Source organism: Lolium perenne, chromosome 2 (assembly GCF_019359855.2).
Source record: "Lolium perenne isolate Kyuss_39 chromosome 2, Kyuss_2.0, whole genome shotgun sequence".
Classification (NCBI taxonomy): domain Eukaryota; kingdom Viridiplantae; phylum Streptophyta; class Magnoliopsida; order Poales; family Poaceae; genus Lolium; species Lolium perenne.
Genome location: NC_067245.2, coordinates 7,174,966 through 7,198,117, shown reverse-complemented (window position 1 = coordinate 7,198,117; position 23,152 = coordinate 7,174,966). Strand labels below are relative to the sequence as shown.

At 47.1% G+C, this 23,152-nt stretch overlaps 1 protein-coding gene and 1 long non-coding RNA gene across 2 annotated transcripts; one reads left to right on the top strand and one right to left on the bottom strand.

Moving 5' to 3' along the window:
* The first annotated feature begins 12,714 nt into the window (after positions 1 to 12,714).
* Positions 12,715 to 15,348, top strand: LOC127331033 (uncharacterized). The gene is made up of 2 exons (XM_051357113.2): positions 12,715 to 12,850; positions 13,154 to 15,348. Exon 2 carries the CDS (start codon positions 13,189 to 13,191, stop codon positions 15,199 to 15,201), a length of 2,013 nt encoding a protein of 670 aa, XP_051213073.1. The 5' UTR covers positions 12,715 to 12,850; positions 13,154 to 13,188; the 3' UTR covers positions 15,202 to 15,348.
* On the bottom strand, positions 12,757 to 18,285 carry LOC127331034 (uncharacterized). The gene is made up of 3 exons (XR_007869541.2): positions 17,788 to 18,285; positions 17,591 to 17,690; positions 12,757 to 12,866 (listed from the first exon to the last, which is right to left on the bottom strand). It is a non-coding gene; the product is annotated as an uncharacterized lncRNA (long non-coding RNA).
* Between the last annotated feature and the right edge of the window lie 4,867 nt (positions 18,286 to 23,152).

Sequence of the window (23,152 nt, the reverse complement as noted above, 5' to 3'; positions counted from 1 at the left end):
CCCCGTGCGAATCATGGGTGGATCGGCTCTTTGAGCCGATTCACAGGACAACCTGAGAGCCGATCGAGGCTCGTATTTAATGTTTACGTGTATGCCATGCAGGAAACTAAGCGAGGCATCTCCATCACCTTCCTGACCAGGTATAGGTCAGGTGGCACGCCCTTGCACCAGCATCGGACGTGCGTGCCGAGTCTTTGCGGGCCGTCGCTCGGAGGGACCAGGGCCAGCCGCAGTCCTGGGAGCCTCCCGGCTCTACTGTGTTGCCCGTCGCTGCTCGCCGGTGGGTTTCTGACCGCAACACATTCTGGCACGCCCGGTGGGACAGTCTTCGACATCAACCGCATCGCCATCTACATCTGAGATGGCGGACGGCACCCCAGTCACGTACGAGGATCTGACCGAGGAGCTCAAGAAGAAGTATGATGAGGTCAAAGCGATCCTCGAAGCCGACCTCATCGGCTCTTTTCACAGAACCCGCTCACACGGCATCAGGTGGAAAGGGTTCTCACCTGAAGGCGCGCTCGATGGAGTGGACCTGTCCGCCCCGTCAGAAGAACGCACCAGGTCCCTGCGTCAGGAGGTTAACTTCATGGTAGCTCATTCGCTACACCGCCATTCTGAGAGCCTGGTGAACACTTTGGAGCGCGTCGCTCTTCGGGTGATCCAGGAAATCATGAGGCATCAGTACTCTCCGTCAGGACCAGCTCTAGGGACTTACCAAGGAGAGATGCCACTCCAGTCCCGTCCACCGCTGCCATTCGCGTTGGCAGCACCAGAAGTGCCGAGTTCACCGGCATACGTCGTCTACAAGATCGGTGGTGACCCTAGTGACTACCAGTTCTTGCATGAGGCGCCGAAGGAGATCCCTCACGGATACACGTGCACATACGTGCTGCATCGCAAAGAATCGGGCACTCACAAACCAGATCGCAACAAGAGGGACCTCTCGAACAACAGGAGGAACTTCGGGAACAGATCTTGAGAAGCGCACGTGGCTAGCTAAGTATGCCACTCCGACAAACCTCCGCAGCTCAGCTCCTGCAGCTTGGCTCGTAGCTGGAAAAGCAAGCATGGCTGGCTAAGTATGCCACTCCGGCGAATCTTCGAGTTCGACTCCTGCAGCCCAAGCACCGCGGATCAGATCGCACCATCCGGAGAGACCAGTTCGGCATGGTGCCGAAAAGGAGGACAATCGGCTATTCCAAGCCGTACCCCAACGAGTACGAGTTGATCCCGCTACCACCCAAATATCGGCTCCCTGATTTCTCCAAGTTTAATGGATCAGATGGTTCCAGCTCCATCGAGCATGTGAGCCGATATTTGGCACAGCTGGGCACGATCTCAGCAGCAGATGAGCTGCGTGTGAGGTTCTTCGCACAGTCCCTCACAGGATCGGCTTTCGGGTGGTACACATCGCTGCCACCAGACTCAATCCGGACGTGGAAGCAGATCGGAAGAGCAGTTCCACATGCGGTATCACTCGTAGGCTTCCGAGGCCGGCATTGCCAATCTAGCACAAGTACGTCGAAGCGTGGAGAAACTGTGGCAGAATACGTCCAGCGCTTCAGAACTGTTAGGAACCGATGTTATTTGGCTCGTGTGACTGAAAAAGAAGCAGTCGAGTTGGCAGTGGTGGGCCTTGCATCACCAATCAAGGATATGGCCTCCCAAGCAGACTACCCTTCACTGGCGCACATGGTTCAGAAACTGTCGTTATATGAACAGCGCCACCCAGACTTGTACCAGGACAAATTCAAGCGTGCGGTAGTCCTGGTTGAGGCGGACGAAGACGAAGGCTCTGCGGGAGATCAAGAGGTAGCAGTGGCTGAATGGACTCGGGGGGCAACTCCCGTGTCCTGCAAATGGGTTAAGCCACCAGGTCCGCCCAGAGGGTTTGATTTTGACGTAACTAAAACTGAGAAAATCTTTGACCTCTTACTTAAGGAGAAGCAGCTGAAGTTACCCGAAGGCCTCAAAATCCCCACGGTACAGGAGCTGAACGGAAAGCCATACTGCAAATGGCATAACTCGTTCTCCCATACCACCAACGACTGCAGGGTGTGGCGTCAGCAGATCCAAATGGCGATAGAACAAGGACGTCTAATTTTCAACCAGTACGCCATGAAAGTCGACACTCACCCCTTTCCCGCCGTTAACATGGTGGAGTGCACTTACCCTGGAGGGTGCCAGCCAAGATTCTCGTTCAACATCAACATGGTAGGACCTGGACACCACTCTGGTAAGGACGAAGACAAGGGCAGCTGCTCTCGTAGCAAGGACACAGAGGAATCCGTTCCACGCGATCGGCTCCGTCACGATGGCAAGCGCTACATCACAGAGGGAGAAGTGAGGAACGTGAGATATCAGCGACCTCTCTCTGATCACCTCCTCAACAAGTATGTGAGTCAATATGACCAACGCCGACGACCCAACGACGATGATGAAAGAGATCGTCTGGCTAGGGACGCCAGGAGACGTCGTCGGCATGATCGCGACGAGGAGAGATATGAGCGCCACGCCAAGGAAAGGTTAAGAGAGCAAGACGACGAGGATAGGCACTTTGGGACTGCCCCTTCTTCGTACATCGCTGGGATTCGGGAATGAGCCGATTGCCTACAATCGGCAATCGCCCGTAATGTAGACAGAAGAGGAAGGATGCAGCTAACGTGTCCGTGTTCAAACGTCTAGGGCCTCTCCCACCTCGGAACAAGCACGCTGAGTCCCCTCGGGTGGAAGATCTCGAGGATTTGGAAGACGATGATGAAGAAGAAGAAGACAGGTACCACCGGCCAAGGTGGTGCCCTGATGGACTCAGCCGTTCCCAAAAGCGTAGGGTTCAGCGACTGCGTGGCTTGGAGGAAGCCGAAAGGTCATACCTGCACACGCTAAGGAAGGCGCGGCCTGATCTGGCCGCGAAAATTCAGCGAACCCTGGATGAAGAGGGTCGACCACAAAAAATGGAGTGGCGCCCCAAGCAAAGGAAAGCCGATGATGAAACATCGGCTGGCACAAACATGGTGTTCATCCTTCCGACGGAGTTTAGTGCTCCAGGATTAGACGAGGCACCCGTGGCACAACTTGATCTGTGCCCACGGCCGGTTATCTTTGAGAAGCCACGAGAAAGAAGCTACAGACATCTGAAGGCCCTGTACTTGCGAGGTTATATCAATGGGCAGCCTGTCAACAAGATGCTGGTGGACACCGGAGCGGCAGTCAACATTATGCCATACTCCATGCTACGTCGGTTGGGACGCTCTAGCTTGGATCTGATCAAGACCAACGTGACGCTGAGCGATTTCAATTGCCAAGCGTCTGATGCACAAGGTGTTCTGAAAGTGGATCTGACCGTAGGAAGGAAAACCATCCCTACGACGTTCTTTATTGTCGATAGCAAGAACACCTATGCTGTCCTGCTGGGAAGAGATTGGATCCACGCCAACTGTTGCATTCCATCCACGATGCACCAATGCGTAATACAGTGGGATGGAGATGAGGTAGAGGTCGTCCATGCAGATGACTCAGCCGAGATTTCAACGGCTGGCATGAACGCTTGGGAGACAGCAGGCCAAGAGCCACTCTCAGGCATCAATTTGGACGACTGCGAGCGCATCGACGTGACAAAGGATGGGGTTAGGCTGGTCTTATCCACCGGCCTGACCGTATAGCAAGAACAAACCTATGGACAAACATGGCGAGGCCGATCCTTGGGATCGGCCCCCAAAGATCTATGGAGGAACAATACAAAACCTTCATTGAGTGATTCAATCAACGTGGAGGCCGATTCCAGCAATCGGCCAAAATTATCCTCACCACACATTCTGCCTGTGTTCAACGTCGATCTAATGGGCAGCGGTTTTACGTCGGCTGATGAGCTAAAAAAAAATCAGCATTGGCCCTACTGGAGCCGACGTTCAAATACAGTGCCTTGGCTAACTACAGAGCCGATATCCGCAGTTACCTGGCAGATTCGGCTCGGGGGGGCACCTAGTCAGACGAACATGTGCGATACATGTGCAGTGAAATATTGGGGGGGCCGATAGAAAATCGGCCAGTAAAAAAAAATTCTCATGGAATACAGCCGATGCACGGACATCGACTTTAGAGCTAAGAAACAAAGCCGATGCACAGCCATCGACTCTAGTACAATTACACAAGATCTACCAGCTGCGTGTTCAAGGCATGGATTTCGACCAGGTCGGTTTTCAGTTCAGCCTCAAGGCCAACCTCCAACCTTTTACTCATTAAGCCGTTGGTGTTTCGTCTACAATATCGGCTTTCAAAGGAAGAAAAGGTGATCGGCTCCGGTGTATCTACCGTCGGCCTGGCTAAGTTGGCCACTTTCTCAGCTACGCTCGTAGGAATGACTAGGACCTCTGCATGGTGGCTGTCTCAATTGCCTGAGTTCAAGGCCCTTGGACTGAACTGTGTATCCTCGCCACTGTTCTCACCTTAACTGAGGCTCGGGGGGCAGCTGATTTGGTAGACACTCTGTTTTGGGAGCCGATTGGAGTTGCATCGGCTGACCCTGCATCATAACCTTCTTCGAAAGCGGTGAGTTGTTGCAGAAGAAGGCTACTAGAGCTGCGGAAAGGAGCCTGAAAGGGAAGCCGTCGTCATCTACAGGGCTTGGACCGTCCTGTTGCTGCAAGAAAATAAAGGAGACTGGATTCTCAAAACAGCCGATGAACAACCATCGGCTATAGGATTGCAAAGTATTATGGTCAGATATCAAATTACCGTCTGAATTTGAGAAGTGCTTGACTGACGGTCTAATTGGTATCTGAGTCTGGCTTCATGGGCGTCTGAGGCAAAAAGTCCGATACGTTGCTATCGGTCTTGGTGCGGCAAACGGAAGACTTGAAATTGGATTAATTGAAGAGTCAGATTGGAAGAACAATTCTTATTAATTCAAAGGAGCGGCTTTACAAGAAAGAGCCGATGGCTCTCAAAAGGGGGATCCGATGCCTAGTGCACTGCTACTACTAGTCCTACACTAATTTGCCCTTGTTCTAGGGGTCGTCGCTGTCCTCATCGTCGCCATTGTAGCTGCCATCGGCGCTGCTTCCAGAGAGTTCCTCGTCGCTGCTGCCCCAGCCCTCGGCCGGAGCCTCTTCTTCCTCGTCATCATCATCATCCTCGCTGTCCGCCCAAGCGCGGAAGCGCTTCGCCGGCGGATACCCAGCGGAGGAGGAGGAATCATCCTCCTCCTCTTCCTCTTCTTCCTCTGCTCCTTCTTCTTCCTCCTCCTCGTCGGAGGAGGTGGAGTTCGCCCAGGAATGGAGGTCGTCTTCGCTCTCGCTCTTCAGTTCCCCTTTGATGAGGAACTCAAGGTCGTCCTCCCCATCGGTCAGAGGTAAGTCACCATCTGACCCGACAAGTGCTTCGGGTGGGCCATCTGGCACGGGATCAAAGTTCCACTCCTGCTCGCTCGAAGAGGAAGATTGGAGAGAGAGGCCTGAGGAGATGGAGGAAGAGGAAGACATTGCTACAGGGAAAGAGGGTTTTTTAGGTGCCGATGGCCGGAGCAGAGCAAGGGGATGAAGTGGCGAACCGTTCGGCACGGTTAAATAAAGGGGGTATAGTGGAGATTTAATACCACAGAAGTTTCCGAGGAAGTGGTGCCCAACAAAAAAGTTTTTGCCAGGTCACGCGGAGAAGTTGAGAAGGCAAGGCATCATGATGAAGGATGCTGCGACGGTTCTGCTCTGCCACGACATGACCCGACAAAGAAAAGGCAGAGTGATTTTGGAACTATCAATTCCAAAACCAGGGGGCATGTGTTATCACCAGAATTTGACCGAGTTAGAGGTGGGCCGCGATCAAGATGGGCTTGAAGATTATACATGGAAGAATATACGTGAATCGGCCTTATATGCAAAGTTTGGGCTAGTTTGCCTGTGTATCTGTAATATAGTAGGATACGTGTCAGTTAGTTAGAGTTTGGCTCGTGCACGGTTGGGATTATTCCCACGTTAGAAAGTCTACGGACTATAAATATGTATCTAGGGTTTATGAAATAAACAACAATCACGTTCACCACAAACCAATCTAGGCGCATCGCCAACTCCCTTGTCTCGAGGGTTTCTTCCGGGTAAGCATCATGCTGCCTAGATCGCATCTTGCGATCTAGGCAGTACAAGTTTATTCGCTGTTCATGCGTTGCTCGTACTGAAGCCTTTTTTATGGCGAGCAACGTAGTTATCTTAGATGTGTTAGGGTTAGCATTGTTCATCGTATCATATGCTGTCGTCGTGCAACCCTGAGACATCTAGCCGCCCTTACACCTATCTTAGGTGTAGGGGCGGCACCCCGCTTGATCATTATTTAGTAGATTCGATCCGTTATGGTTGCTCCTTGTTCTTCAAGGATTAGTTTAATATCTGCGTAGTTAGGCCTTACAAACGGATTGAAGGATCCAGTGGCGCGTAGGGTGTAGTTTGCTAGCCCTAGACAGGATGTTCCGGGGATCAACCTCGTGTTGGTTTTTAGGCCTTGTCTAGGGACGGTTTACGATCACCGTGCGTGGCCGCCAGGCTCAATCACGAGTAGGATGTTCCGATTATGCGGTGAAAACCCTAAATCGTAGTAGATCGTTTTAGCTTTATTTTGATCAAGCAGGACCACCATATATTCGTACACCCCGTGCGAATCATGGGTGGATCGGCTCTTTGAGCCGATTCACAGGACAACCTGAGAGCCGATCGAGGCTCGTATTTAATGTTTACGTGTATGCCATGCAGGAAACTAAGCGAGGCATCTCCATCACCTTCCTGACCAGGTATAGGTCAGGTGGCACGCCCTTGCACCAGCATCGGACGTGCGTGCCGAGTCTTTGCGGGCCGTCGCTCGGAGGGACCAGGGCCAGCCGCAGTCCTGGGAGCCTCCCGGCTCTACTGTGTTGCCCGTCGCTGCTCGCCGGTGGGTTTCTGACCGCAACAATATGTTGTCTAGTGCCTTGTTCGGCTGATGTAATGACCCATTTTTCGGGTTCTTCTATATTTTTCACGGGCGTGATGAGATAGCCTAATATATTGGGTTCTTCTATATTATCGTCAGGTACGTCGTCGATGCTCTCGATCAGAATAAATGACGAGTCAATGGCCCCGAAGTTTTTTCCACCTTTTTTTTTGTGTTCCTCCTTGAAGAAAATTTTGTCGGGTTCCTCCGTGAAGAAAATTTCGTCGGGTTCCTCCTTGAAGAAAATTTCGTCGAGTTCCTCTTGAAGAAATTTTTATCGAGTTCCTCCTTGAAGAAATTTTGGTTGAGTTCCTCCTTGAAGAGAATTTCGTCGAGGTCCTCCTTGAAGAGAATTTCGTCGAGTTCCTCTTGAAGAGAATTTTTGTCGAGTTCTTCCTTGAAGAAAATTTCGTCGAGTTCCTCTTCAAGAGAATTTTCGTTGGGTTCCTTGCAGAGTCTTTTTTATCGAGTTCTTTGCTGATGTAGTTTTTACTAGGCGTTGTTTATCATTTGTTGACCTGAGATGTAGAGTGAACTTATCCAGCGCAGCCCCCGATTGTCTGGTGCGGCGAAAGTAAATGATAATCAACTTTGTGTAAGTTAAAAGAACACTTAGCGTTATTGGGTACGACGGAGTCGACGGAGGTAGGTCGTGCAGCTGGGTCGATGAAGTCTTCGAGTTCAACGAAAAATCGGGCCGAAGTTGAAACCACCAGATAGCGAAAAATAGATGTCGCCAAATTGTTGATGAAGAAATAGCCGAGCCCTCGAGCACTGCTGGGGTGATATCGTAATTGTTGCTTAGACGTAGTGTCGCAATTATTACCCGTAAAAGTCGTTGTCGAGCCCCCGAGTGTTAGACTGCACGTGTCAAAGTTGATGGCAATGAGGCTTCCTTCAAATTCGGTGGCGATCTGTTCATTTTTTACTTCCGCTAGAGAATTCGATGAAATTATCGACCCCATTGAAGCTGGAGTCGTTTGAATATTAGCCATTGAAGATTACGTCATGAGAGATAAAATATTGAAGATGAATCTGAAATGAAATTGAGATGAATCCACATTGAAGCTTATGCCATTAAATATGAAGCATATATTGAAGATGAATCCACTAATATCATAGAGGATGAATCCATTGACCCGAAGAAAATAAATCCAGTGATAACCATAGAAGATGAATCCATTGACCCAAGAAAAATAAATCCAATAATAACCATAGAAGATCAATCCATTGACCTGGAAACACATCGGGTAGTATTGTATAAGAGTAAATCAGTAATATCCATATAGATGAATCCGAATAAAATAAATTCACCGGAAGTGCACAGGAGAAAATAACTCCAGTAATAACCATATATAGATGATAAATCCACTGACCCGGAAGTGCATCCGGTCAGTATTATATAACCATAGAAGATAAATTTACTAATAACTTGTTTTCGATCGATGTAGTAGTGCTTGGCCTCATCGCATAAGTATACCGCTTTTTCCAATATTAAAGTTGTAGTCGTAATAAATGATCATGCCGAAATAACCAACAAATTCTCGCGTAGCAAAAAGATTTACTTGTACAAAGATGAATTAAAGAAAAAATATTAGTATCCAAGAGCAGCTATTGTTGAATATTCTAATGAAGGATTAAGATGCCTGTGCATACTCACGCACTTGATAATCAAGTTCTTTAATACTCAATCGACTAGGTTATTGCATATAAATATTAAAAAATATGTAGAAAGAGCGGGTTACCTATAGGTTCATGAATTTATGATCATTGTTGAAGTTTGGTTCAGTGATGCAGTCAATGTACTGGGCCGCAACGTCGGATGCGATCGATGGAATCACAACGATGAAATCATTCGACACTTACCCGAAAGTGGTCGATGCAGTAGACGGATGTCGAAAGTGGCCGCACGAAGACGAAGAAGAGCACTTACCTTTTTTGTCGGGTGTGGCGGAGCCGACGTGAAATCAGGTCGTGCGGCGGACACTGTCGATGTAGTCACGCGACGCCCGGCCGGAAGTATTCGATGAGAAGACGCAGTCGATGTGGCGGATCCGCGAGCGTGGTAAGATGCACGATGTCGAATCCGCGATAGGCGAGCCCCCGAACGTGACAAGTGCGCGATGGCAAATAAGGTCGTCGAAGCAAAGTAGTCGACGTTTGTTCTGATTTGATTGTTGTGTCGGATGAAATCCAAGCGGCGATTGAGTTGAATTTTATTCGGCTGCGTTGAATCGGCCGAGTCTGATGGTTGTGAGTATTCAGTTTTGGTTGACAATGAGGCAACAACATGGATGCCTTTTCCGTGTCGCCACCGTATACGGATTCAGCCAGGAATTATTAGCAGATTGCAAAATACCAAAAGAAGAAACCACTAGTTAAAGTTAGAAAGAAAAAGCATGCGCGGTTGTTTCCCAGTAGTTAAAGAACCATGAAGAAACAAATCGTGAGATGTTTTTTCTCCTGACGTGATCCAGCCTGATGCTGTTCCTCGTATGGCCCGATCTGAGACTCGATAGATCTTTGCTGTGTCCAGTCAATTTCCGCACCCGCTGCTATCGGCTAGTCCCGGTGGATGATGAAATTGAGCGCATTGGCATGGGTGTCGAGGAAGGATCTGGCCACGACCCAGGAGTCGCGCTTGACCCGATCGCTGTGCGCTCGCGTGCGCGAAAAAATCCGGCCAGCCGGCAGATATAGTAGTATGATTTGCATTAGGAAGAACTTCAACTTTGATCTGATTTGCATTAAGTGGGCTGTTTTTACATAAATTTGTAGGGTTCATCTATATATCAGCCAGCGTGTAATATCCATCCGATTTGCATCATGTAGGTTGTGGGTTGTCATGTGTTGTAAGTATATATTATTTCAAAACTAAGTGGTCCTTTTCTATTCATTTTGCAGCCGGGATTTGTAATAATGGAAAATACCAGTATGAATTATTGTTAAGATTTGATCACGGATCAATTGTATCAAAGCACATGGACACGGCACACTCAAATTCTTATTGTCAAGGACTCGAACCACACCCTTTGTCTTTTCTTTATCGGATTTGCGAAACATCAGCTGACTGAGAATAACTTATGTAGGTCCATGTCGCGTCTTTGTGGAGTTGACAAAGACAAGTGTCACACATCATGGGCTGGGGCATCAGGCATATATACCTACGTTGTTCTGTATAGCCTCCAAGTTCATACATGAATTTGGAATACTAAACGGTAGGATTAGAATGGTAGGAAAATCAGTGGCGGAGCCAGGGCAAAAATCATGTGTAGTCAGTTTAAACTTGTGTAGTCAAATACATGCATTTATATGATTTTTAATTATTTTTTTGCATGATTTTTTGCCTATGAACCTAAAAACAGTGTAGTCAATTGACTACACTGCTCTAGTGTGGCTCCGCCACTGAGGAAAATACGAGACAAAAATAAGTGGCAGTAAAACAGTATGAGTAAGTTTGAAATTCCGGAGCTGTCCCAAGGGTCAGGTAGAGTCTATCCCTACTAATAATCCGCAAACCTTTTTTTTTTTCGAAAATTTCACCGATCTATTAATAATCCGCAACCTTAATTGCATAGATCATGTGTTCCTTAAGTTGGATCCAAATGCTGATCTAAAAGTGACGTATCCATGTTCATCCTTGGTATCTCAGATGAAGTGAAAGGCGTATGGTTGGTTGATGCTGTTGATAAAGGAATAACAACCATATCATACGACATGGCACCATATCTTCTGCTTCCGGTGCACACTTGTCTGCAACCATGCTTCATGCAACATCAGAGTGATATCATATGAGCCAGCAACATCATCACAAATATTGGTTGATAGCAACATTAAAGGACATCAGGTGAAGCAGAAATATGGATATCAACAAAGTGAACATGATATTTTCTAGTGATAATCATAGGACACAAAGTACACGCTTAACTATGATTCGAAGTAAAATTGCATGCATCAACGGGAAACAGCCAAACAGGAACATAGTACAATTATACTCGACTAGTCTCCAAATATAATGTACAATCCACTTGAGAGCTATAACGTGGTGGGCAACGGAAACAGCCAAACAGGAACGTGGTGGGCTGTGAACTCGGAACCTCTACCTCTTGGAACGTCCTGCGCCCTCTTACAGTCACTGGCGGACGTACAGGGTGGCCAGGGTGGTCCATGGACCACCCTGGAATTATTGAAGGAAAAAAAATACATACTTTTGTTGGTGTATTTGAGTCATTTGACTTTGTTTTCAATGCACAGTTGATGCTTGTCATTCTTGGATACACTAATGAATTGTCCGAGTGTTTGCAAAGAAGAGACCAAGATATTCTTGCTGCAATTGATCTTGTTCAAATGGCGAAGAATAGAATGCAAGAGTTGAGGTCTCATGGTTGGGATGCATTCCTTGAAAAGGTCACATCATTTTGCAATGAAAATGGCATTCAAGTTCCTGTGATGGGGGATGATTATGTGCCTTATGGAAGATCATCACGGTTTTCTCGACGTCAAACAAATGATGATCATTTTAGAAGAGAAGTTTATCTTGGAATTGTTGATCAAATTATTCAAGAGCTTGATAATAGGTTTGATGAGATCAACATGGAGTTGCTTTCTTGTATGGCGGCGTTGAGTCCCGCCAGCTCATTTGCTGCTTTTGATGCAAACAAGGTACGCAAACTTGCTGAGTTCTACCCCAATGATTTAAAAAGCCAAGATTTGATATACCTTGAGCTACAACTTGATAACTATATTGATGACATGAGAAGAGATAAAAAAATTCAAAGGCCTACAAAACCTTGTTGAACTTTCGGTTAAGCTTGTAGAAACAAGTAGGCATATTGTTCATAATTTGGTGTACTTGCTTCTCAAATTGGTATTGCTTCTTCCGGTGGCGACAGCAAATGTTGAAAGAGCATTTTCTGCAATGAGTTTTGTCAAGAGCAAGTTGAGAAATAAGATGGGTGATAGTCTTTTGGATGATTGTCTAGTCACATACATTGAGAGAGATACTTTCTCCAAAGTGGATGAAGAAGACGTAATTGAGACTTTCATGGCCATGACAAGGTGTAGGCCCCATTAAAAGTAGTCTTCTCTTTTAGCCTTTGAAGGTATGTAGGTCTATTTTACGCAAAATTCAAACTGAATTTTTGAAATGTTGTGAACTACTATATATGTGTAAGATCATACTGTTATTGTCACATTATATGCTAGTATGTTTACATTGGTTTGTTTGTGTCAATTTTTTTTTTAAGACGGACCACCCTGATTTCAAATCCTAGATCCGCCAATGTCAACGGGAAACAGCCAAACAGGAACATAGTACAATTATACTCGACTAGTCTCCAAATATAGTGTACAATCCACTAGAGAGCTATAACGTGGTGGGCAACGGAAACAGCCAAACAGGAACGTGGTGGGCTGTGAACTCGGAACCTCTACCTCTTGGAACCGTCCTGCGCCCTGTTACAGTCAGACTGGTCCATGCGATTCAGTAAAATGTATCTCGACAATGGAGAAAAGAGTGGCCCCGTGATGCAGCTCCAGCAGGCTCTGGAAGGGGATCCCACTGGGGCAACTTCCACAACTGATTCTTAATAATTGCAATTTTTGTCTACTCTGCAAGTGTAGCTAGTTTGCTGGATCCTGCCAGCTTAGCACTAAATTCTGGTTGCATGCTTCTACATGTACAACTACAGACCACGAAGGCTCCTTATCCAGTTATCATGGACTTGGCATGTCCGTCGTCAGTATTGCCATCCACAGCTCCTCCTGCCATTTCTGCCGTCAATTCCTTGCTTCGCCAGCGGCCTGCAGCCGCTTCCACCTCTCGGTGACAAGATAGCATCGACTGATTTCGGACCTGCCCTCTGCTAGCTGCAAGATTACTCCCACCCGGCTGGTATGTAGACAAATCCCTGACATATTTGTGAATTGCAAGCATTAGTTACAGAAGTATATTTGTGAGGGGTACGCATAGTGTGCGATGTGCAAATGCAACTTTTGAGATTTACAAAGAAATTAGGCAATCAAGAATTATTAAGTGTAAGATATGCTTACATGGCCATGGAATTCATGTTTTTACTGATAATGTGCTACTGCATTTGCATTTTTATGCATTGTTCGGTCTATTCCAGATTGTAAGGGACTATGGTCTCAAGGTTTGCATGTATCTGAAACAGTCATGAAAATTCCTTCATTCCAGGCAGCGCGGAAGTGCAAACAGAAGCAGATTATAGCATGGACGGAGGACTGTTAGCTCTATGGAATCACCAGTCGATGCAAATCCTGGTGCTGCTCAGCCTCGGGCTCCAGTTCGTCCTCTTCATCTTGGCTGGGGTCCGCCGGCGTGAAGATGCGCCGGTTAGAAGGTTCATCCTCTGGCTAGCATACCTCATGGCTGACTCCACTGCCATATATGCCATTGGGCACCTTTCGTTCAGCAGCATCGTGCAGGCGCATCCGCTCGTCACGTTCTGGGCGCCGTTCCTCCTGCTGCATCTCGGCGGCCCGGACAACATCACCGCCTACGCGCTCCAGGACAACCAGCTCTGGCTTCGCCACCTCCAAACCCTCGTCGTGCAGGTCCTCGGAGTAGCCTATCTCCTCCTCTACCGGAACATGGCTGGTGGAAATTTGCTTGGGCTCGCCACCGTCTTGATGTTCGCCCTCGGCGTCGTCAAGTACGGGGAGAGGACTTGGGCGCTGAAGTGTGGCACCCTGGAGAGCATTGGCAGCTCAGTCAAGGCGCAGCCACCGGCCATCCACAAGCATTTCCACCCTCAGGGCAAGGCGACGGATGAGGAGCTCCTCCTGCGAAGAGCGCACTCGCTGTTCCACATCTGCAAGCGCGCAATTGTCGATTCCTCGGTGATTGAGGAGGACACCATGGAAGGCCATGAAGAGTACACTGCCGAAATGATGGACGGATTGGAGCTATGGGAGCTGATGCAGATCGAGCTCTCCCTCATGTATGACCTCCTGTACACCAAGGCATCCGTGGTTCACACCTCGTTGGGCTACCTGGTACGTGCCGTCTCGCCGTTCATCGTTGCCGCCTCGCTGGTGCTATTCAACTTAACTGGCAAGGATGGCCACAATAGAGACGACATTGCCATCACCTACATCTTGCTGGGAGGCGCCTTGCTTATGGAGACGACATCACTCATGAACGCGCTAGGGTCGTCATGGACATTTGCATTCCTGAGCAACACCAAGTGGCACTGGCTTAAATACACAGCCCTGTGCAGCCGGAGATGGGACAGGGTTCGGCATCTGGTTGTGTCTCTTCACCATGTTGTCAAGGGAGGGGCTGCTAGCGCCAGCAGGTACGAGTCAAGGAAGTGGTCGGGCACCATCGGGCAGTACAACATGCTGCACTTCTGCACTCGCCCTGCCAACACACTCACCAGCCCTCTGCTCGGAAGGCTTGCAAAGCTGGTTGCACCAAATGAGTGGTGGAACAGGAAGCATTACTCAGGGACCGTTCAACTGTCAACTTCGGTGAAAACATTCATCTCTGGGTACATGACAAGGCTGTACAGCAAAGGGGAGTTCAACACGGGCATGCTGAGGAAGAAGTGGGGCGAGGACCCGCTGGAGCGTCTTGGACTGTACAATGAAGTCATCCTCAAAGAATCCCTCGGCGTCGAGTTCCAGGAGGGCATCCTCATCTGGCACCTCGGCACCGATGTTTTCCTGGCCAAGAGCCGCACAGCCAAGGCCCAGGACGCAGACGATCTTGTGACGGCCATCAAGATACTATCCAACTACATGATGTTCCTCATGGTGGATCGCCCCTTCATGCTGCCAGGCCAGCCCCAAAACAGGTTGTACAAACGAACCTGCGAGAAACTAGTCAGCATGCGACCAGCCAATCCCAAGTACCCGAGCCGTCGACGCAATGGTAGGATCAAGAATCTATTCAGCGTGTACGACGGCCCAGGCAGCTCCAGGGACACCGAGATGAATGACCTTGCCAACAACTTGTACGACGAGTACGTGAACCGGAAGTTAACCAACGTTGCACCCCGTCTCACTCACGTCGCAAGACTCGCCGAGAAGCTGCTGGAGAAGGAGAGAGATGGCACAACGGACACCTTGAAGCTTGTCCTTGATGTGTGGACGGACATTCTCGTCTATGCAGGAAACAAGTGCAGCAGGAACTCCCATGCCCAGAAGCTCAACAGTGGGGGCGAGATGACTACCATCCTTTGGCTTATGGCAGAATACCTGTACCAAGTGTCTCTCTAGTAGAGTAGTAGCCATAGTCATGCAAAGGGATGGCGTAATATAATCTATTAATTACGAAAGATCACTGCTAAATTTCCTCTCTGTAAGACTGTTACTATCCCTGTGTTTTACTTTTTACGCGTTCGGTCTAAGGCACAAATTCTGAAACTGAATTTTCTTTCTACTTTGCTTACAAAATTATATAAATGTTAATACATCTTCGTCACACAAAAACATGATGACTTGACCAACGAAATATTAAAAAAATATTTGGATTGGATGCGTGAAATCACATGAACAGATATATTTCAAAAAATATGGTGTAATATAGTGTAATAATTTTAGTAAGTAGTAAGATTTATGGTACAATAAATTAGTGCTGAACACTACGTCATGGACAACGTTCTAGTATACAGACAGGGAAGTTGATAGAAAAAAAATATCTCTACGGGTCATCTTTATATATATTATCTCTACAAGTGTGGCGTCATCTTCTACGTTAGTACTAATTGCTGAAGATTTTTCAAACACTAGTTAGCGTGTACGAGCAATGCACGTCTCAATCAATGTTCTAAATATATGTTTAGCGATATTAAATAATTTGATAGGGAAAATTTGCTACAAGACACCGTTATTTTCTGGCGTTTGCCGAAACACACCGCTCGATTGTGTCTTTGCCGGGTACCATTACAATTTTGTGACACATTTGCCACAACACACCACCAGCCTAAAAACGGAAAGTTTTGCACTTTTTCTTGTGATGACTGGTTTTGAAGACACATAATTGTAATGGTACCTGGCAAAGACACAATCAAGCGGTGTGTTTCAGCAAACGCCAGAAAATAACGGTGTCCTGTGGCAAATTTTCCCTATATATAAACCAGCAATTCTTCGACGCACTTAAGTCTCATAGAGTGACATGCTCCTATTTGATCAAAAAGATAATAAAAACCCATTATATGTTGCGTTGAAAATAGTTAATAAAAAGCAAACAAAGGAACCTATGGTTGGACATTCTCGTCTACACGAGCAACAAGTACAGCTGGAATTCCCATGTGCCCAGAAGCTCAACGGTGGCGGTTAGATGATGACCACCTTGTGGCTTATGGCAGAACAGCTATACCAAGTGTCTCTCTGGTAGTGTCTCTTTGGTAGGCGTCAGTCATACAAAGTGTGTACTGTACTGTATTAACTAGGAGAGTGTGCAGCTACATTTTCTCTTTGTAACTACTAGCTGAATACTCGCGCTTTACCATTGACCAACACATCTAAAGAGGTAGTAAGTTTCAAGAGGACAGGAAGCTAAAATCCAAACAATTGTGAGGGCGCAGGCCTTGGATGTTCCACCTTGTTTGGATGGTGCCCTGTCCATGGTGCTCGAAGGCGTGAAGGAGCATGCCAAGGTTGTTGTGTCCGTGCCTTTGGGCAATGGCTTGGAGTTGCCTGAGAAGACCGGCTCTCTATTTATTGGAAACGGCATGCCGCCGGGCCCAACTTCGTCCACCTTGTTGGATGAGTACTTGAGCAGTTTCTCCTGCATTGAGCCGCTTTCGCTACTTGATGCGCCGATCCTTGTGTAGCTTGAGGGGGAGTCCACTTGTGCCGGGAGGCGTAGTGGACGTCTTGAAAAGAAGAACAAGGATTGCAGCATTCCAACTGCCAAGCGCGCGCTGAGGATAGGTTGGCTAAGTCTTTCGGAGTTCGGCCAAAGGAACCCACTTCTAAGAGAGGCTCCGAGGAGGAGGTGCAAGAGAAAATGAAGACCTATCTGCGGATGTCTAAGAAGCTTATCACGCCGGTGATGACCCAGGTTGTTCGAGAGTTGGTAGAGATCAATGGTTAGTCAAGGTCATGTGGTCTTTCGCGTGAGTGTCCTCGAGGCGTTTCCGATGGTCTTGGGCCTAGGGACTCTTGTATCTGGATCGGACGATGTGCCTTGATTGGTATACGGGTATGTGGTGTGCGGTCTTCGCCGTTTCCCTTATTTAACCGTGCATGTATGGTCTTCTGGTCCGATTTTCCTTATTAACCGGGTCATTTTTCACCCTTCTATAATGCAATGTAGGGGCTCCCCGCCCTTTGACGAGGTTCCATCAAATAAAAAATCCAAACAATTAATTTCTAGAAATCCCCTCAGCATGGTCCTTACTCCTGCCATGCTTGATGATCCGCTCCTCCACTCCCCTCAAGAATCCCACATCCCATACTTCTGCTGATCTTAGACAACCTTCATTGTGCAAGGTAGTTTTATCCTAGCAGCATTTGTGTCATTGTTTTCTACCTCGCTGACATAGCACCATTTATGATACAAAAAATCTCTTCAAGAAGCTTTCCACATAGTTTTGCAAGGAAAAAAAAAGAAAAAAAGAAAAAGCAGGTAGTATTGCTTCAGAGATGAAATTAAGAATACCATGGCCATAGCCGATGTGGTGATGCTTGGTATGGATTCAGTCGTGTCACCGATAACGGCCTTCGCCTCTGGGTAGTCTTCTGATGTATTGTTTCATGATCTGAACCACCCGGCGAATGAACGAACATTACTGAGTGAGCGAGCGAGTAAAACGCTAAAAAAATTGAAAAAATTGCAATCGTACTACGTATACTTACCTCCGGGAATAAGGACCCGTTCCGAAGCTGCTCCTTGTTTGGATTCCGAGGCACGCTAGTCCGAGAAGCTGAACTGGATTAGCATTTGGAAACTTCAAGGTAGGGGCAGGCATTAGGAAATGGAAATAAAACTAATGGAAAGAGGATCACCGAATGAATCAAGCGATGCATCTTTAACTTACCTGTTCTCATATTAACAGTTAGCAATCAACAAGATACCGACAAAGAAAATGAGAGCAGCAGCGAAGCACACACGACTAGCAATCATCAGCGAAACACACACACACACACACACAGAGAATAATCTTTCTGTCTAATCTCTCGTCTGCGGCGGCGCCGGGCCGGGCTCCGCGCGCGTCGTGTGGGAGGGGGAGGACTCAGACTACGTCCGCGAGAGGAACTGCGTCGCCGCCGTCCGGCCACAGACGCGGCGACGAAGCCCGATCCGGTGCCGAGGGCTGGACCAGGGAGAGCGAGCGGTCTGCAACGTCGGCGATGTAATTGGTGGTTTTTTTCTTTTTCTTTTCTTCAGCCATCTTCCACGCATTCCGATCACTAAAATTAATGGGTGCGTTGCTTTTGTTCGGCAAACGACCAGCTTCCTCGAAATGATAATTTTATTTGGGTCTGGGTAGCCCAGCGGCCCGACGTAATGATAATCTTTTATTTAAATGAAAACCAATTAACATAGTGTTAGAAAAAAAATGATAATTAAACCCTAGTCTACTAGCGCCTCTTCACGGACGCCTAGGGTCGTCGTCCACGATGACGACCACAACTAGAGAAGCCCAGGGATATGGCTAGTAGAGAGTGCCATGTTGGACCGGCGGTGGAGGCTTTGGCGCGTGCGGGGAAGGTGGTTGTTTATGCACGGGCGGAGGCGGTGGAGCGTGGGCGCGCTTGTGCGTTGGCATGACGGAGGAGGCACCGACGCATCTTGAGCTAGGGCGGACTCACGCAGCTGGACGACCAGGCCGTTCCACCGGCCCAGCTCCTCTAGGTCGCTCTGGGCGACGGTGTAACATCCCAGGATTTCAGACAATTGCGGGGTAGAATTTAGAAAGGGATGTGCACTGCATCATAAAATCTGGGGAAATTTCGCGCTTATTTGCATATTACATCATAGAGGGGTCAAGTTTCTCTCTCGACACTATCTAGGGTTTATTGTTTCGAGAGTGCTATAAACTTTGACATGACCTCTTTGCATTTAGAGTGCATATAAGTTGAGTGTCACTTGTGTGATTCAAACACGAGATAAGAATTTAGTTTGAATTTGAATTCAAACTCAAACAATTCAAATATAATTCAAATAATAAATAATAATATTGGATAATTCATTTGACAATATAAAAGAAAGGGAAATAAATAACATAAAGCTCAATTGAAAAAAAAATCTTGAGCTTTATTGATTAACACACAAATTACAATGTCATTTACAATATTCTTATGAATATTACAATACAACAAATAAAAGAAAAGGAAATAAATACAAAAAGGAAAATTACATGATATTATGACTAAAGCCCTAACTACTAAAATTCATCTTAATCTTGAACAAGCTCTGGATGAATTGATCTTGCTCCAAACCTGCAATTAAAGAAACACAAATGCACTACATTGAACCAAGTGGCAAAACCACTTGGTAGATTAGTAAAAAAATGGAATTTAGAGGGGATAAGCTTGCACAAGCCGAGCTGATCCACTCCACTGGCCCAAGTCCCAAACCAGTGAAGCACATAGCTCACAGGGATACATGCATGGCCAACAACACACATCAAACTTGCCTAGTCACCAAACTAGACAGCATTGCTGTCGACCAAGGAAAGAGCCAGAGAAGGTATAAAACCTTTTCAGCACCAAACCCTAGCTGCTCATCGACACTAGCAGCAGGAGGTAAGAACAGCAAGAAAGAACACCACCATATCCAAAACCATCTAGCAGATATTCAACAAGAACAGTTTGATGTGATCAAGAATGGAGTAGAAGTACAGTAGATCACAAACCAAGGAGGAGAAGGACAAGCACATCATCCATCTCACATATCCAGAAGCAAGCCTCTACAGCAACAACTAATCTAGGAACTTGAGTGAGGTATACCAAAGAATCATGAGCAAGCATTCTTTTGCTCATAATAATCAAGCATATGCATAAGTCACACAAGCCATAGGGTTGAGCTACCCTGTTTGTATCATCATTTGGCACCCAGCCATATGGTGCAAGCAAAATAAGGGAAAAGCTAGCAGGAATTCATCCAAGGGAACACTGGTTAAGTCAATATAATCATCATTGAGCTAACCAAAGCAATCCAGCAAGGATTTGATCCCTAACCAACCAACCAGACTCACCTAGCACCCTATAGGTAGCTAAACCATCAGATTATAGACATTTATATGTCTATTTTCATTTCAACATCAATTATACTGGAATCACATGGATGACTACCAGTATTATTGCATATAAGCATAGAGAAGAGGTAGGAGCAACCATAACTAGCAAGCAAAGCACTGCTAGGGTCACAACAGCTACCAGCCATACACAAAATACAACCAGAGAAGCATATCATCACTCCAAGGAGTTCAAGCATAACATGAGGTGCCAACACATGTTGGTTTCCATCCAGATATTGCACAAATGCACAGGAATCATCACTGCATCAGGCAGTTCATGCCTGTTTGTCAGAAATAAGGAAGCAAAGCTTCACTGACAAGCACAAGTAACTGAAATAGCTCACACGGATGCAACCAGGTGCATCAAATGGATCAACTAGCCAACAGTATTGCCTTTACAAGCAACAACAACCACCTGTACTTGGTGAGAAGCTTGATACACAAGAAATAGCAGCATATAAGATAATTCATACAAGTATATAAGCATACAGGAAGCCCATGATGATCACAGGATCATCCAAGGCCACAGAGATAAGCAGTAATCACTGCAAGCAACAACAGATGAACATATATATATATAAATTCACCTTTTATAATTGTATCCAGAAGCACATCAAAGAAGAATTGATGCACTACTACAATAGGCAACACAAGAATGACACATCAAGGCATAGCAGGTGCTCAATAAGCACACTGGCACTTGCACAAGCAAGAATTACTCACTGCAATTGGCCATGATCATCACATAGACATACACATGAATAGATAAATAGCAGGATAGCAACTAGAACAACATGACATTGCCAGGAGCACCACCACAGCAGCAGTAACACAGATATGAGCATAGATATAGCAGCATCAGTAGAACAACATGACATAGAGAAAAGCATAACATATATGAGCATGGCAACACAGCAGCAGCAACCTTTGCAAGAGCATGGGCTAGCCATGAACACAACACAGCAGCAGAGGAACAAGGCTGGCGTACTGGCAAGGCCAGCACACCACGGAGATGGATGCCAAAGCATCCAGAGGAGGAGAGGAGGAAGAACAAGTGAGAGAGAGAGAAGGAGGAGCACATACCCGGGAGCGGGAGCGTGTTGACGCAACCATGGTGGCCACGGCGGCACGGACCAGGCCACGGAAGCGCCAAGCCGCGGCCAGGCCAGGCCACGCCGAGCACCACCGCACCCAGCACACCACTAGCAAGCCGCCGAGCAGCCCGAGGGAGGCCTGCAGCGTCTGCCGACGCGCATCACCGGTGAAGGCCTGATACGTCTCCGATGTATCGATAATTTCTTATGTTCCATGCCACATTATTGATGATATCTACTTGTTTTATACACACTTTATATCGTTTTTATGCATTTTCTGGAACTAACCTATTGACGAGATGCCGCAGTGCCAGTTCCTGTTTTCTGCTGTTTTTGGTTTCAGAAATCCTAGTAAGGAAATATTCTCGGAATTGGACGAAATCAACGCCCAAAGATCTTAGAATCCCCCGGGAGCTTCCGAACACTCGAGAGCCGCCGAGAGAGGGGCCACAGGGGGGCCCACACATGGGGCTGGCGCGGCCCAGGCCCGGCCGCGCCGCCCTAGTGTCCGGTGGCCCTGCAGACCCCTCTGACGCCGCCCTTCCGCCTACTTAAAGCCTCCGTCGCGAAAACCCTACGACGATCGACGAAACCCGCAAAAACCTTCCAGAGCCGCCGCCATCGCGAAGCCAAGATCTGGGGGACAGGAGTCTCTGTTCCGGCACGCCGCCGGGACGGGGAAGTGCCCCCGGAAGGCTTCTCCATCGACACCACCGCCATCTTCATCAACGCTGCTGTCTTCCATGAGGAGGGAGTAGTTCTCCATCGAGGCTCGGGGCTGTACCGGTAGCTATGTGGTTCATCTCTCTCCCTATGTACTTCAATACAATGATCTCATGAGCTGCCTTACATGATTGAGATCCATATGATGATGATTGTAATCTAGATGTCGTTATGCTAGTCAAGTGGATTTTACTTATGTGATCTCCGGAGACTCCTTGTCCCACGTGTGTAAAGGTGACAGTGTGTGCACCGTGTGGGTCTCTTAGGCTATATTTCACAGAATACTTATTCAACATTATGAATGGCATAGTGAAGTGCTTATTTATATCTCTTTATGATTGCAATGTGTTTTGTATCACAATTTATCTGCATGCTACTCTAGTGATGTTATTAAAGTAGTTTTATTCCTCCTGCACGGTGTAATGGTGACAGTGTGTGCATCCGTGTTAGTACTTGGCGTAGGCTATGATTATGATCTCTTGTAGATTATGAAGTTAACTATTGCTATGATGGTATTGATGTGATCTATGCCTCCTTTCGTAGTGTGAAGGTGACAGTGTGCATGCTATGTTAGTACTTGGTTTAGTCGTGTTGATCTTTCATGCACTCTAAGGTTATTTAAATATGAACATTGAATTGTGGAGCTTGTTAACTCCGGCATTGAGGGTTCGTGTAATCCTACGCAATATGTTCATCATCCAACAAGAGAGTGTAGAGTATGCATTTATCTATTCTGTTATGTGATCAATGTTGAGAGTGTCCACTAGTGAAAGTATGATCCCTAGGCCTTGTTCCTAAATGCTGCTATCGCTGCTTGTTTACTGTTTTACTGCGTTACTACTGCTGCGTTACTACTGCTTGTTTACTGTCCTGGGCAAAGCACTTTTCTGGTGCCGTTGCTACTGCTTATTTACACCACCTATATTTCACTATCTCTTCGCCGAACTAGTGCACCTATTAGGTGTGTTGGGGACACAAGAGACTTCTTGCTTTGTGGTTGCAGGGTTGCATGAGAGGGATATCTTTGACCTCTTCCTCCTGAGTTCGATAAACCTTGGGTGATCCACTTAAGGGAAAACTTGCTGCTGTTCTACAAACCTCTGCTCTTGGAGGCCCAACACTGTCTACAGGAAAAGGAGGGGGCGTAGACATCAAGCTATT